Source organism: Panthera leo, chromosome C1 (genome assembly GCF_018350215.1).
Source record: "Panthera leo isolate Ple1 chromosome C1, P.leo_Ple1_pat1.1, whole genome shotgun sequence".
Taxonomy (NCBI): domain Eukaryota; kingdom Metazoa; phylum Chordata; class Mammalia; order Carnivora; family Felidae; genus Panthera; species Panthera leo.
The window spans coordinates 40,873,372-40,889,959 of NC_056686.1; the positions used below are offsets into that span (position 1 = coordinate 40,873,372).

The following is a 16,588-nucleotide window of genomic DNA, read 5'->3' on the forward strand; positions in this document are numbered from 1 at the left end:
AAGAACTAAGACTACTAAAATCATTTGTGCAATGGAACAATGTTAGAACCATCAAAACAGAATCAAACAGAAATTTTGGTTGGGAGAGGAATATAGATCATTTTTTGTATGTTGGTAAATTTAGTTGAAATGATGCAAATTTGGCAGACTCCAAAGTAATCTTTGAAAACCTTTTAAACTGTAAATGGAAATATTTTCCCCCAACCAGCCCATTCACAGTACTTACAGCACTGAAGTTAGCAAAATTGCTTGGGTCAGCCTCTTTATTGGTAGTGGTAGCAGTGGTAGTAGTAGAAGTGAATGAATCACAAAACATATCAGGATCTTTTTCTTTAGGGCTATCATTGTCTGGGAAAGGCTGAAATGGATCATTCAGTTTAAAAGGATCAGAAGAATCCAATTTGTTGATGGGTCTTTTCCCTGGATCAAAATCATTACAATTAACTCAACATGCAAAAATGGCAAACAAACACAGAAGAACATGAACACAGAGAGCATTAAAGAACTGGGGGTGGGGGAAGGGAGGTGAGTGCCTAAAGCACATTTTTTAGTATGGTCTTTAATGACCACACCAAAGGTCAGTCCTCAACTCTATAACACACAACCTCTCAAATATATTCCAGCTCTATGTTGCTAAATGAAGAAACAGCAAAGGGGAAAGGAATGGGCCAGGAATCATTTCTGCCCAGAGAGTAAACCCTGTCTTCCCCAAAGTAGCATGTTCCCAAGAAGAGAGAGGAAAGGATGAAACAGGAAGAGATGACAAAAAATAAAGACAGAAATGGTCTTTGCTGTTATAACCTCAGCCTGATAGAGCAGGAGTAAGGGCAAATGACCTCTGAAAAATGACTATAACCCAGCAATTGCACTACTAGGTATTTATCCAAAGGATACAGGTGTGCTGTTTTGAAGGGATTCATGGACCCCAATGTTTATAGCAGCACTATCAACAATAGCCAAACTATGGAAAGAGCCCAAATGTCCATCAATGGATGAATGGATAAAGATGCGGTATATATACAATGGAGTACTACTTGGCAATCAAAAAGAATGAAATCTTGCCATTTGCAACTACGTGGATGGAATTGGAGGGTATTATGCTAAGCAAAATTAGTGAGAGGAAAACAAATATCATATGACTTCATTCATATGAGGAATTTAAGAGACAAAACAGGTGATCATAAGGGAAGGGAAACAAAAATAATATAAAAACAGGGAGGGGGACAAAGCATAAGAGACTCATAAATACGGAGAACAAACAGAGGGTTACTGGAGGGGGTGTGGGAGGGGGGATGAGGGGCATTAAGGAATCTACTCCTGAAATCATTGTTGCACTATACACTAACTATTTTGGATGTAAATTAAAAAAATAAAAGTAAAAGTAAAAATGAAATAAAATAAAATAGAAGACTATATTCTTCTGATTTTTCTCTGGATCAATCTATCTATCTAATACCTGGGAACATGATTAAAACTTACCTTGGAGTACCCCACCTCCTTTTTGCCACCTACGATATTTCAAATTGAAGAATGAAGAGAATGTTTTGAAGCCCAGGGCCTAAACTTTTGTGGTTGCTGATAAACTAATTTTTGATCAAACCACAGTGTTCTGCTGTCGCTCAACTCATCACCATTTTCAAACAAGTTCTCTAATTTTAAAGTCTTAACTTAGTACTTCTTGAAGGAAAATGACACATACAGGTGTTAAATATTTTCAAATACGTATTTTTCCTAAAATTTGTTAAGCTGCTAATAGCAATCATAACAGAGTCTTTTCATCACTGTAGCAGCTTACAAAAGATGTTCATATCGATCCTTCTAACAATCCTGTGAAGGTAGGCGAAATTGGAGTTTTTGCCACCATCTAACAGCTCAGACAGCTGAGGCTCAGACATATGAAATTACACACTCAAGGGGCACCTAGGTGGCTCAGTCGGTTAAGCGTCCAACTTTGGTTCAGGTCATGATCTCGCGGTTTGTGAGTTCCAGCCCCGCGTTGGGCTCTGTGCTGACAGCTCAGAGCCTGGAACCTGCTTCAGATTCTGTGTCTCCCTCTCTCTGCCCCTCCCCCACTCACACTCTGTCTCTCTCTCTCCTTCAAAAATAAATAAACATTTAATAAAAATTTTTAAAAAGAAATTACACACTCAAGATCACAGAGCTAGTCTGAGGACACTCAGATTTAGCACCCAGATCTTTAAGCTCCCAGTCTCTTTAAGCTCTCTCCAACAAACCATCCTTTTTTCCTTGACACTTCTATAGTGATGTATACTCATTTTGCTGAAAATCCTTAGATTATATATTATTTTACTTAGGATTTAAAAAAATAACTTCTCTATTGGCATCATACAGGTATAAAACTTAAATAAGGGGCGCCTGGGTGGCTCAGTTGGTTGAGCATCCGACTTTGGCTCAGGTCATGATCTCACAGTTTGTGAGTTCCAGCCCCGTGTCAGGCTCTGCACTGACCGCTCAGAGCCTGGAGCCTGCTTCGAATTCTGTGTGTGTCTCTCTCTGCTCCTCCCCTGCTCATACTCTGTCTCTCTAAAATAAATAAACGTTAAAAATTAAAAAAACCCAAAAAACAAAAAAACTTAAGCTAATTGACTCATTTGTTTTTTTTTTTTCTTAATTTTAAGTCCATTATAGTTAACATAAAGTATCATATTAGTTTCAGGTGTACAGTGTAGTGATTCAACAATTCTAATATATTACTCAGTGCTCATCACTGTACCTCTTAATCTCCTGCACCTATTTCACACATCCCCCACCCACCTGCCCTCTGGTAATGATCTGTTTATTCTCTACAGTTAAGAGTCTCTTTCTTGGTTTGTCTCTTTTTTTTTCTTTATTCATCTGTTTTGTTTCTTAAATTCCACATATGAGTGAAATCATATGGTATTTGTCTTTCTCTGATTTATTTCACTTAGCATTATACTCTCTAGATCCATCCATGTTGTTGCAAATGGCAAGATTTCATTCTTTTTTATGGCTGAGTAATATCCCACTATATATATATACTGCATCTTCTTTATCCAATCATCAGTTGATGGACATCTGGGCTCTTCCATATCCTGGCTATTGTAAATGATGCTGCTATAAAGTAGGGATGGATAAATCTTTTCAAATTAGTGTTTTCATATTCTTTGGGTAAATACCCAGTAGTGGAAATACTGGATCACATGGTATTTCTATATTTAATTTTTTGAGTAACGTCCATGCTATTTTTGACACTGGCCACACCAGCTTGCATTCCCACCAACAGTACACAAAGGTTCCTTTTTCTCCACAACCTCATCAAGACTTGTTTCTCCACAACCTCATCAACACTTGTTTCTAGTGTTTTTGATTTTAGTAATTCTGACAAGTGTGAGGTGACATCATGTAGTTTTAACTTGCACTTCCCTGACAAAGAGTGATGCTGAGCATCTTGTCATATGTCTGTTGGCCATGTGAATGTCTTCTTTGGAGAAATGTCTGTCCATGTCTTCTGCCCATTTTTCAATGGGATTATTTGTTGACTTATTTGTTTTTTAATATACTCTTGACAATCTTACCTTCTAGAAATATATAATATAGGCTCTTTTTCCTTAAAAGATAGAAATCATTTAATTTCTTTACCTGATTTTTCAACAGATAATCGAGTATTAACAATTGTACATGCAATTTTTTAAGTCAAAAAAGAAAAAAATAATCTGCCCAAGAAATACCACAGGGAGGTTATTATGAAAGGCAAGCATAAAAATCTGTTACTACTGTGGCTAAAAATTTGCCAAGGAGTGATACGTGATTAAAATAACCACGTACCAGATAGGTCTTCTCACATAACAGCCTAGCAGCACTATGTCTACTCAGGGATTGCCTTTTTAGCCACTTCTTGTGAACTATCTTCGTTAAAAACAAAACAAAACTAAAAACTAAAAACATTAAGAATTTATTCCTGGACCAAAAAAATTACTTTCAGAAAATAAAGGAATCTCTTATTAAGTGAGGTAAGATAATACTTTGCTTCAAGAAAAATACATTCTTTTAAATTGCTATGTTGCTGAATTCTGGATACCAAAAGGCAATATATTGTCACATCAAAGGATTTACGGAAACTTTTGCATTGGGCAGGAAAAGAAGGGGCCTTCAACTTAATCTTCTCTTACAGAAATTAATTTAATTAAAGCACCAAAGTGAAAAAACTGTTGGGTAAATGGTAATCAATGAGTTTCCGAAAAGCAAGCCATTTCACTGATAACTGTCCTTTCCATTTACTGCCACTCTAAAATGATTTAAAAAGAAATGAGCTCTTGCCAGAAAAGTGGTTCATGTTACCCATGCTAGCCTCTTAGGCACATGTCTGTAATTCCGTACGGAGGTCAGAACAGTTTGTCATGTTTTTTGACTTGTTTTGTTTAAAGCCCTTTATCTAAGTCTATGAGGCCCACACCAATATTTTTCAGAAGGAGAAAAAGCATCTCAGTTGACTTAAGAAAGATACCAACTCTCATACCAGGTGGTGGTGGGCAGGGTCTTGTTGGAGTTCCAGTCTTTGGTGGCAGTGCTGGGGGTACATCTTCACTTTTGACTGATGTTTCCTCAAGCACGTTTTTTTTAATGACCACATTATTGACAGAGCTTGATGTGGCTGAACCAAAAGGATCTTCATTGTTGACCTTTGTTTGAAAAGAAATGTTATACGTGGTTATATAAATTATACCAACCAAATTATATACGGTCATGTAACATTTAGAAGAATGATCTTCATTATTATGCAGCTTTATTTATTTCAATTCGGAGAGCACTGACATGTTAACCTTTGCATTCAGGGCCAAAAGGGAAAAACTTTTAAAAAACTGTTTTATATGAGTAGTGATTATAACATCACTACTTATTAAAAGCAACATATCATACCAAAACAAGCCAACTCTGGATTAAAAGTCTTTCAAGCTTGGGGAACCTGGGTAGCTCAGTCGGTTAAGCGTTGGACTTCAGCTCAGGTCATGATCTCTTGGCTCATGAGTTCAAGACCCCACATTAGGCTCTGTGCTGATGGCTTGGAGCCTGGAGCCTGCTTCGGATCCTGTGTCTCCCTCTCTCTCTGCCCCTCCCCTGCTCACACTCTGTCTCTCTCTCTCTCTCTCTCTCTCTTAAAAATAAATAAACATTAAAAGAATTTTTTTAAGTTTTTCAAGCTTCAGGAAATACAATACCACCCGAGGTCTATTTTAAAGGGACTATATGTTCTTCCTCAAGTGAATATTTGATCCAAATGATAAAGAAAAAAAATACTGATTCCACACTTCCCAATGTAATTAAATATAGGAAAGATTTAATACTAATGCCAAAGAAAATAGCATCTTGAAAAACATTAAAAACAACTTGAAAGTTAATTTTTAAAAGCAAACTGATCCCATGAAATGACAAGTCTTAACGTGCCTTTCTAATACTGGGAGTAATGAAAGATTCACTTTTCTATAATGAATCAAACATGATGGGTTTAGATCATATTTAGGCCAGTATTTTTCTACAGTACTACTTAAAATGTGGGCTGTACATAATTCTGTGTTGTGGGGAGACAGACACTGTGCTGTAGAATGTTTAACAGCACCCCTAGTCTCTATCCACTAGATATGAGTAGTCCCCCTCCCCAGTTGTGACAACCAGTAATGTCTCTAGACAATGCCAAATAACTGAGGGTTGGGGGTGGGGGAATAACATCCAGCTGAGAACCGATGATCTAGACAATTTTACATATACTCTAATTTTACTCTTTTGGTCTGAATCAATCCTAGAGCTACACTGGAAAATAGATAGTGGACATACAGAGCTGGACTATGTGTATTAAATGTCTTAATACTAACCCTAACAGCCTCAGAACATAAAATGAAGTAACCAATGCAGAGAAGATAGAATGATGCCCAGATTTTACAGCTATTGACCCAGATAGTCAACAGGGGGGAAATGTAGTTCAACTGGAAGAAATATGTTTAATTTTCTTTAATGCTTATTTATTTTTGAGAGAGACAGAGAGAGAGAGAGAGAGAGAGAGAGAGCATGAGCAGGGGAGGGTCAGAAACAGAGAGGGAGACACAGAATCCAAAGCAGCCTCCAGGCTCTGAGCTGTCAGCACAGAGCCCAACACGGGGCTTGAACTCATGAACTGTGATATCATGACCTGAACCGAAGTCGGACGCTTAACTGACTGAGCCACCCAGGTGCCTCTTCAACTGGAAGAAATATGTTTAAAAAGGAAGAAGACTTGGGGTGCCTGGGTGGCTCAGTAGGTTAAACAGCCCTAATTTGGGCTCTGCATTGGCAATGTGGAGCCTGCTTGGGATCCTCTCTCTCTCTCTCTCTCTCTCTCTCTGCCCCACCAGCCTCACTCTCTCTCAAAAATAAATATTTTTTAAAAAAAGACAGAAAACTCTTAAAATGAAGCTGTTGAGCTAAACTGTCAGTAGAAAATTATAATTACCTGTACCATCACCACCATCTTTATGTATTGAAATATGTCTACTTTAATTATATCTTATCATTTCTTTTTTTTTTTTTCAAAAAATTTTTCATGTTTATTTTTAACAGTCAGAGAGACAGAGCATGAGTGGGGTAGGGGCAGAGAGAGACAGAGATACAGAATCTGAAGCAGGCTTCAGGCTCTGAGCTGTCAGCACAGAGCCTGATGCAGGGCTCGAACCCATGAATCATGACATCATGACCTGAGCCAAAGTCAGATGCTCAACCAACTGAGCCACCCAGGCGCCCCATCTTATCTATCATTTCTATCTGAAAACAACATTTACAGTAACTTGCTGAAATCAAGTTGCAATGTCTGTGAGGGCTACATAACTGAAAGGAAGGATTGTTCCACTGGTAGAAACACAGTATATTTTACTTTCCCACTTAATCATTGCAGATTACCTTTGATAATGTGCTGAAGTCAGCAAATCCATCTTCAAATGATTCATTTCCAAAAACAGAAGCAAAGGGATCTGTGGCTAAAATGAATAAAGAAAATCAATCCAATAGGACAGAAATACATCAGAATTTCATGACCTCTTTTGGTTGGTACAAACATTCAGACAGATGAAAAATACCTAATCCTAAATATCAGTTCCTGAATTTGTGACTTAAGTTCACAAAGATAGTGAACAAATTGATACCTCACCCCTGACACACATACATTACATTCTTTTGTATAAATCAAGCCATGAATGATTTCAGATCAAAAGCAAGAAAACTAATTCTAGGTTTAAGGCTTTGGAATATGTCAAATCATATAGTTCCCATGCACTTAAACTATTTCTAATAAAGCCATCAAGAAATTAAAAAAAGCCAGGTCCCATTAATTTCACATTTCACACTCATCCTTCATGGCACATTTTAAATGTTGCCTCATCCACAAAGCCTGGGATAACCTAGGTGTCTCTAATTCCCACAGCAAGAAGTGATTTCTTCCTTCTTTGTGGCAGTGACTGCATTCTAGTTTGTATTATGGTTATCTGTGATTGATATGTCACCATTATTAGATTGTAAAGTCTTTAAAAAAAGTGAATACGGCTTATCCAATGAAAAATGAATGGTCAAAAACATTTCTTGAATATCAAGTCCAAGAAAATACAGTTCTTACCCCCCAAAATCTTGCAGTCTAACAAGGAGTCTAACAAGAACATGTTGTAGGCTTCTTACATTTGAGATAGGTCTTTTAAACAAGGAATATATGGAGGTGGGAAAGAGAAAGACATTCCAGGCAGAAGGAACACGAATTGCAAACATAATTATTTAACCTGCTCCCAGGCATGAGAAGTTTTCTGTTCGATCACAGTGCACTGCTAAATGGATTAACATTTCAGCAGGAATAAACTGATCTACTCTGAACTATGTTTCATCTATTCAGGCATAATGACTACCAATAAAGTCAAAGAATGTTTATAAGAATTGTTACTTGATATAGGAAAACAGAAACAAAGGAAGGCAAAGAGAAGTACAAGAGACAGGATAAGACAGAGCAAACAGGCACTGAAAAACTTCCCTTATTCTTCCTTAAATCTTCATCTTTACATCAAATTGGTTTTAAAACAAAAGTGTGTGATGAATCACTGGATTCTACACCTGAAACCACTATTGCACTGTATGTTAACTATAATTTAAATATAAAATTGAAAAGAAAAAAAAAATAAAAGTATGCCCACATAGCCATTTAAATGTGTAAAGTGTGCCTTTACCTCTAAAAATCAGTATACCATGGACATAAACTGAAGAGGGGCAGAAAGGCATATATTACTTTTGGTTGCTTTGTTACCAAGACAGTCATGAGGTGGAGGAAGCAGGTAAAGGTGGTGGGAAGAAGCATAAATAAAATCAGTCCTTTAGAAATATAACAACAACTCTGATCTTAAAGAAGAAAAAAATCCAGAGTTACAGGAAATTCTACACGTTAGCCATAAAAGATATTTTTTTTATAACTACACAGCCTGGGGACCAGCCTAGTCATGGCTGTTGTTTTAGGCTTTCCCTTCTTTTTCCTTCTCCGCCTGTTATTGCTGATACCACAGCAACTGAGGCACAACCAGGGTACAGATGTTCTCCTGACTGGTAGAATGGTAATGAGGGAGAAGGAGTTGGCTCATTTCCTTGGAGGGACTAGAAAACCTGCTTCATGCTTGTTTTCTGCCACAGCTCTTACAAGAAGTCATGACACACATGGCAACAGTGTTGAGTTAGGTCAAGTTTGACTGAAATACTGTGAAGTGCACATTGTGAAAGACATTGATAAAACACATGACATTTGTGTATAAAGAATATGCTAAATATAGTTTACTGGAGTTTTTCTACACTTTCTTCATCAGAATAAACGACCTATTCAGCATTGGTCCAAACACTGGGGAATGTATCCTGGATGAATGACAAAGCACTTTTGCCCAAAGTGGGGGATTAAGACTTTGGCAAGAATTTTCTAAGATACTGATCATGGCTGATGTGAAGTAGAGGCCTGTCTAGAAACTGGAAGGACTCACTGAGTATGAACTTATCCAGACCATGTAACAAGACACAGTCCCACAAACTGAAATCATGACCTGAGCTGAAATCAAGAGTCAAATGCTTAAACAACTGAGCCACCCAGGTGCCCTAAGGGAAACTAGGTTTTTAAAAAATGTTTATTTATTTATTAAAGAATAAATTATTTATTAATAAATAATAAACAAAGAAGGAGCACACGTGTGGGGGAAGGGCAGTGAGAGAGTAAAAGAACTTGTAAAAAACTTGTAAAAGAACTTTTGCAAGCCAAAATAAAGTATATGTAGAAACTGAGTAACCTGCATTTGCTTTAGTATTCTTTCAGTCTGCAATGTGTCTATTCACAAGGATAAATGATAAAAAGACCCCAGTGTGAGGCAAAATATTCAAAATATCTGATGTCCTTCTGTCTCTATTGTAATCACTCAATTTAAAAAAATATTTTTAATGTTTTCTTTTGAGAGACAGAGAGAGACAGAGCGTGAGCTGGCAAGGGGCAGAGAGAGAGAGGGAGACACAGACTCCAAAGCAGACTCCAGGTTCTGAGATGTCAGCACAGAGCCCAAGGTGGGGCTTGAACCCATGAACACAAGATCATGATGTGAGCTGAACTCAGACGCTCAAGCTACTGAGCCACCCAGGTGCCCCTGCAATCACCAAATTTTAGAAGTAGGAGTAATTTATCATTTAATTTTTAAGAACAAAAGTTTATCTTTAGGTTTATAATTATTTGGAAAGCTTACATTTTTCCTGTTCTATGGGATTAATCTTTTTTTCCTGGCTAACCTCTAAACTTCTTGGTGAAAAATAGCAGGGATATAGGGGTGAGAATAAAGAAGGCAAACATTGTGACCTTGGGTGTATAATGCCACCTCTAAGAGTCTCAGTGGTTTCCAGATGTTAGGATTTTGTGAATAAGTAAACTAAGTAAATACATTAAAAACAAACATACATACATAAAGTCGGGGGAGGGGACAGATATCTGCTCAACAAAAATAACTAAAAGAGTACATTTTTCATTTCACAAACAAAAGGGTTTTAAAAACCAAAAAGAAGAGAAAACAATCTTGGACTAAAAGATTCCTTTCCAGGAAAAGACAGCTGGCAACAATTCTTATTCTCTCTCTCTCTCTCTCTCTCTCTCTCTCTCGTCCCTATTTCACTTGGAACTATCAAAGAGTATATTACAAGTAACATTAATCAGTAACATTAGCCAGGATTTGGAAATCATTAAACGAAAAAGTAGTAGTAGCAATAGCAGTAGCAGTAGCAGCAGTAGTAGTAGTAATGGTAGCTACCATTTACTGTGATAGGTACCACAATAAAATACCTTAACATACATCATCTCATTTAATCTACCCAACAAACCCATTAAGTAGAACTATTAACCTCATTTTATTGTTTAGGAAATGGAGACTAAGAAAACCTAAAGAATTAGCAACTTTTTAAAATTTTATTTATTTATTCTGAGAGAGAGAGAGAGAGAGAACGAGTGAGAGAGAGCACATGGGAGGGGCAGAGAGAGAGAATGAGAGAGAGAATCCCAAGCAGGCTCTGCACTATCAGCACAGAGCCCGATGCGGGGCTCAAACCCATGAACTGGGAGATCATGACCTGAGCCGAAACCAACAGCTGGACACTTAACCAACTGAGCCACCCAGGCGCCCCAGCAATTTTATCTGAATAAGTCCAGGCAGTTGGACTCAGGCACTCATGTCCTAATCATGACAACCCCTCTCTAAACTGTTTACACTTCCATTCAATTCAAAATCTTATGCCAGTGTAGCAGATTTGAGACAAATCATTTATTTATTGCTTCTGCAGTCAATTGATAAGACTCTGCTATGTCCCAGAAGCCCTGGGATGGGAGTGTAGGGATACAACATAGGATGACTCCCAGGTCTCTGCTTGGGCAACTGAGTAGATGGTAATGCTATTAACAGAGATGTGATATCCAGAAGATGTTTAGTACTGTTTTATATTTCATAGGGTGAACAACTTTACTTTCTGACATACACCTGTGACACATTAAGTAAAAGACCATTAAATATATATACATATAATAAAAATATAATATAGGTAATATAGTAAACATCATTTTAAAGAATATAAGTAATAAATAAATTTTAAAAAATTACATACACATGTATGTGTGGAGAACAGGGCTAGCAACTTAGGTTTGTGGTTAGTAACATGATCAAATGTTAAGAAAGATCTCTCTCTCAAGTTAAAAACATACAAGTGCCTGGGTGGCTCAGTTAGTTGAGCATCTGACTCTTGGTTTTGGCTCAGGTCATGATCCCAGAGTCATGGGATTGAGCCTGTGTCAGGCTCCCCACTGAGCATGCAGCCTGCTTAAAATTCTCTCTCTCCCCAATACAAATAAAAACCATAATGAGATACTACCTCACACCTGTCAAAATGGCTAAAATTAACAACTCAGGCAACAACAGATGTTGGCAAGGATGCAGAGAAAGAGGAACCCTTTTGCACTGCTAGTGGAAGTGCAAACTGGTGCGACCACTCTGGAAAACGGTATGGAGGTTCCTCAAAAAATTAAAAATAGAACTACAGCAATCTACTAGGTATTTATCCAAAGGATACAGCAGTACTGTTTTGAAGGGGCACATGCACCTCAATGTTTATAGCAGTGCTATTGACCATAGCCAACGTATGGAAGGAGCCCAAATGTCCATCAATTGATGAATGGATAAAGAAGATGCGGTACGTATGTGTATACACACACACACACGCAAACACACACACACACACACACACACACACACACACACACACACACAAACAATAGAGTACTACTTGGTAATCACAAAGAATGAAATCTTGCCATTTGTAACACTGAATGGAACTAGAGTGTATTGTGCTAAGCAAAATCAGTCAGAGAAAGACAAATATCAGATGACTTCACTCATATGTGGAATTTAAGATACAAAACAGGTGAACATAAGGGAATGGAAGCAAAAATAATAGAAAAACAGGGAGGGGGACAAAACATAAGAGACTCTTAAATACAGAGAACAAACTGAGGGTTGCCGGAGGGGTTGTGGGTGGGGGGATGGGCTAAATGGGCAAGGGACACTTAAGAGGATACTTGTTGGGATGAGCACTGGGTGTTATATGTAGGGGATGAATCACTGAGTCTACTCCTGAAATCATCATTGCACTATACGCTAACTAACTTGGCTGTAAATTAAAAAAAAAAAAAAAAGATTCTCTCTCCCCGCCTGCCCCTCTCCCCCACTCATACTCTCTCTTAAAAACAAACAAGCAAACAAAAACAGGTTAAAGACTATACTAGCAGTGACATAGATGACAGATTATCAAGTAAAAAAAGAACGGAAGCAATTTAAGATCACACTCCAACTGAAACAAAGTAAGAATATCAAGCAAAGCTGAGCATAAGAGGAACAATCAGGGTCCATTTGGGGGTAAAACAACAGGATTTGGCAATTTATTGAAGGTGAGGAATGACAGAGAAGTCTAAGATGATTGGCTAACTGTATCATTAGCACAGAAAGTAAAAATGCTAATACTTTGAAGGAGAGAGTATTTAGAAAAGATGATCATTTCAACTTTTAAGCTTGACACCTAAGGGGAAATATCCAGCAGGTAACTTGAAGGCACTGAAGGCTCAGGAGAGGGTTCAACACTAGAAGGCTAAATAGGAGTCATCAGGAAACAGGCTGTAGCTGAAGGCACAGAATTGGACATCCCCACCACAAGAAGTGTGTATTTTGAGAAGAACAAAAGCACCAGGCTAATACAGAACTAAAAAGATAACCTCTACTCTTAAGCTTTTTCTCCAGAACACTGAGATTATTCTCTTGCTCCTGTTTTGAACAAAAGGAGACATCTGTCCCAGATACCTCCTGGGAACAAGTTGTCTTGAGGGAACAGAGACCAGAGCAACAGGAAATCTCTCAGTTCATATTAGATCAGAAGTTCTCAAAGTGTGGACCCCAGAGGTCCCTAAGACCTGTTTAGGAAGATCTATAAAGTGAAAACTATTTTCAGAATATTAAGATGTTATTTATATTTCTTAATGTGCTGATATTTACAACAATGTTGCAAAACCAATGGTAGATAGAACTGCTGATGCCTTACTGGGAATCAAGGCAGCAGCACCAAACTGTACTATTTGATAACCATTGTATTTTTCTCCATCACAAACTTGCAGGGAGGAGAAAAATAAAGGGCAGTTGCACTTACTGTCCTGGATAACCAATACAAATTATTAGTTTTAATAAATTGTGACCCCAAGGCACACATCTTCTTGTAATTCTGAGTAACAAAATGGGAAATACACACAAAGCACCTCTGCTGAGTAGCAAGTATGATGGCTATCTGGAGGAAAAGCACTTGCATGATGGTGTGAGAAACAGGTTGAACTAGCTGCTTTTTTCATGAAATGTCCTTTTTACTTGAAAGAAATAACAGATAAACAATGATTATTCAGATTTGGGTATTTGGCAACATTTCTTCCAAAATAAACAGTGAATCTGTCACTTTAAGGAAAGCAACTGATAGTATTTGTTGCAGATGATAAAAATTCAAGTAAAAATCAGTATCTTGGAAAGTTGTATTTGCCCCAAATCTTAATATTATACCAATACTTAAAGACTCTGATAAGATGGATGGTGATACTAATAAATTTAACTTTAATTAAAAAAAATTTTAAGTTTATTTATTTTAAGAGAGAGAGAGAAAGAGAGTGTGAGCAAGGGAGAGGCAGAGAGAGACAGAGAGAGAGACAGAGACAGAGAGAGAGAATCCCAAGTAGGCTTCACGTCGCCAGTGCGGAGCCCAACATGGGCTTGATCCCATGAACCGTGAGATCATGACATGAGCTGAAGTCCAGAGTCAGACACTTAACTGACTAAACCATCTAGGTGCCCCAATAAATGTAATTTAAAAATATTTATACTGAAATGTGTCAGCATTTGTAAGATATGCATAACTCAGTGAACCAAGATTTCCCAAATGATCAATGCAAGTTACAAAATCATATATAGGTAAAAGATTCATTCAAAGTACAAGACAGACCAATGGATTTTAATGTAACAGAGTATAAAAGGTACTCAATACAACCCTCTTCCCGGGGCTCGGCCGGAAAGGGGGCCACCCCGTCACCCATCACACAAGGCACATTCGTGGGGAACCTGGTGCTAAACCATTCCTAGATGACCTGCTTGCTTCTGGGTCGGGGTTTCATACGTAGCGGAGCAGCTCCCTCGCTGCAATCTACTGAACGTCAATCCTCGACACAAGGGTTTGTAAAAAAAGGGAAAAAAAAAAAAGAAAAGAAAAAAAAAAAAGAAAGGTCCTCAATACAGTTTCATGTACAATACTACAACTAACTTTGAAGAAACTAAAATATGTTGAAATGTAGTATAATAACAAAAAAGAATATCCACAATTATCTTTAAAAAGGTTGTTGAAATATTCCTCCTTTTTCCAACTACGTATCTGTGTGAGGCCGGATCTTTTTCATTTCACATACTTGAAGCAAAACATTACAGTGCAGCAGACTGAATGCAGAAGTAGATATGAGAATCCAGCTGTCTTCTGTTAAGGCAGACATTTAAAGAGTTTCACAAAAATGTATGAACAATGCTACTCTTATAATTTTTTTTTGGTTTGAAGTTATTTTTCATTTTTAAAAAATTTTTTAACATTTTATTTATTTTTGAGAGACACATACAGAGAGAGAATGGGAGTGGGGGAGAGGCAGAAAGAGCGGGAGACACAGAATCTGAAGCAGGCTCCAAACTGAGCTGTTAGCACAGAGCCTGATATGGGGCTCGAACGCACAAACTGTGAGATCATGATCTGAGCCACCTTGGCGCCCCTGAAGTTATTTTTCTTAAATATGTTATTTATGTTAATATGTAATGGGTTTATTATCATGTTTTTAAAAGAAATTAAAAACTTTTTAAATTCTCAGTTTTAATTTCTAATATGGTTAGTACTTTAGTCTCTAATATGGTTAGTACTGATAGATATAACCAATATAAACAAAAGCTCTTTAAGGGCCTTCATTTATTTTTTAAAAAGCTGCTTGGGGAGGTTGGAAGATGGCGGCATAGGAGGACGCTGGGCTCACCGCGCGTCCTGCTGATCACTTAGATCCCACCTACATCTGCCTAAATAACCCAGAAAACCGCCAGAGGATTAGCAGAACGGAGTCTCCGGAGCCAAGTGCAGACGAGAGGCCCACGGAAGAGGGTAGGAAGAGCGGCGAGGTGGTGCGCGCTCCACGGACTGGCGGGAAGGAGCCGGGGCGGAGGGGCAGCTCGCGGGCCAAGCAGAGCCCCCGAGTCTGGCAGGCAAAAGCGGAGGGGCTGGACGGAGTGTGTCCTGACAGCAAGTGCGACTTAGCGCGTCTGGGAGGTCATAAGTTAACAGCTCCACTCGGAAAGCGGGAAGGCTGGAGGACAAAGGGAGGGAGAGTTGCTGAGCCCCCCGGACGACAGAGCTCAGCTTGGCGGGGAACAAAGGCGCTCGCCAGCGCCATCTCCCTCACCCATCCCCCAGCCAAAATCCCAAAGGGAACCAGTTCCTGCCAGGGAACATGCTCGCTCCACGCAAACACCCAACTCTGTGCTTCTGCGGAGCCAAACCTCTGGCAGCAGATCTGACTCCCTCCCGCTGCCACAAGGCCCCTCCTGAAGTGGATCACCTAAGGAGAAGCGAGCTAAGCCTGCCCCTCCTGCCCCCGTGCACCTTGCCTACCCACCCCAGCTAATACGCCAGATCCCCAGCACCACAAGCCTGGCAGTGTCCAAGTAGCCCAGATAGCCACGCCACCCCAGAGTGAATCCCGCCCCTAGGGGAGGGGAAGAGAAGGCACACACCAAGTCTGACTGTGGCCCCAGTGGTAGGCTGGGGGCAGACATCAGGTTGGACTGCGGCCCCGCCCACCAACTCCAGTTATACACCACAGCACAGGGGAAGTGCCCTGCAGGTCCTCACCACTCCAGGGACTATCCAAAATGACCAAACGGAAGAATTCCCCTCAGAAGAATCTCCAGGAAATAACAACAGCTAATGAACTGATCAAAAAGGATTTAAATAATATAACAGAAAGTGAATTTAGAATAATAGTCATAAAATTAATCGCTGGGCTTGAAAACAGTATAGAGGACAGCAGAGAATCTCTTGCTACAGAGATCAAGGGACTAAGGAACAGTCACGAGGAGCTGAAAAGCGCTTTAAACGAAATGCAAAAGAAAACGGAAACGACGACAGCTCGGATTGAAGAGGCAGAGGAGAGAATAGGTGAACTAGAAGATAAAGTTATGGAAAAAGAGGAAGCTGAGAGAAAGAGAGATAAAAAAATCCAGGAGTATGAGGGGAAAATTAGAGAACTAAGTGATACACTAAAAAGAAATAATATACGCATAATTGGTATCCCAGAGGAGGAAGAGAGAGGGAAAGGTGCTGAAGGGGTACTTGAAGAAATTATAGCTGAGAACTTCCCTGAACTGGGGAAGGAAAAAGGCATTGAAATCCAAGAGGCACAGAGAACTCCCTTCAGACGTAACTTGAATCGATCTTCTGCATGACA

General features: G+C 38.9%; 1 protein-coding gene across 2 annotated transcripts in view; it reads right to left on the minus strand.

Moving 5' to 3' along the window:
* EPS15 (epidermal growth factor receptor pathway substrate 15) overlaps positions 1–16,588 on the minus strand; it is a 155,583-nt gene that overhangs the window by 4,200 nt on the left and 134,795 nt on the right. The window contains exons 22-24 of one of the 2 annotated variants that reach the window (XM_042951217.1): positions 6,907–6,983; positions 4,499–4,661; positions 227–420 (exon numbers count right to left, since the gene is read on the minus strand). In XM_042951217.1, the coding sequence (XP_042807151.1) occupies positions 227–420; positions 4,499–4,661; positions 6,907–6,983 (434 nt within the window). The remainder of the gene's footprint in view (positions 1–226; positions 421–4,498; positions 4,662–6,906; positions 6,984–16,588) is intronic. The other variant, XM_042951218.1, reaches the window with a different exon arrangement.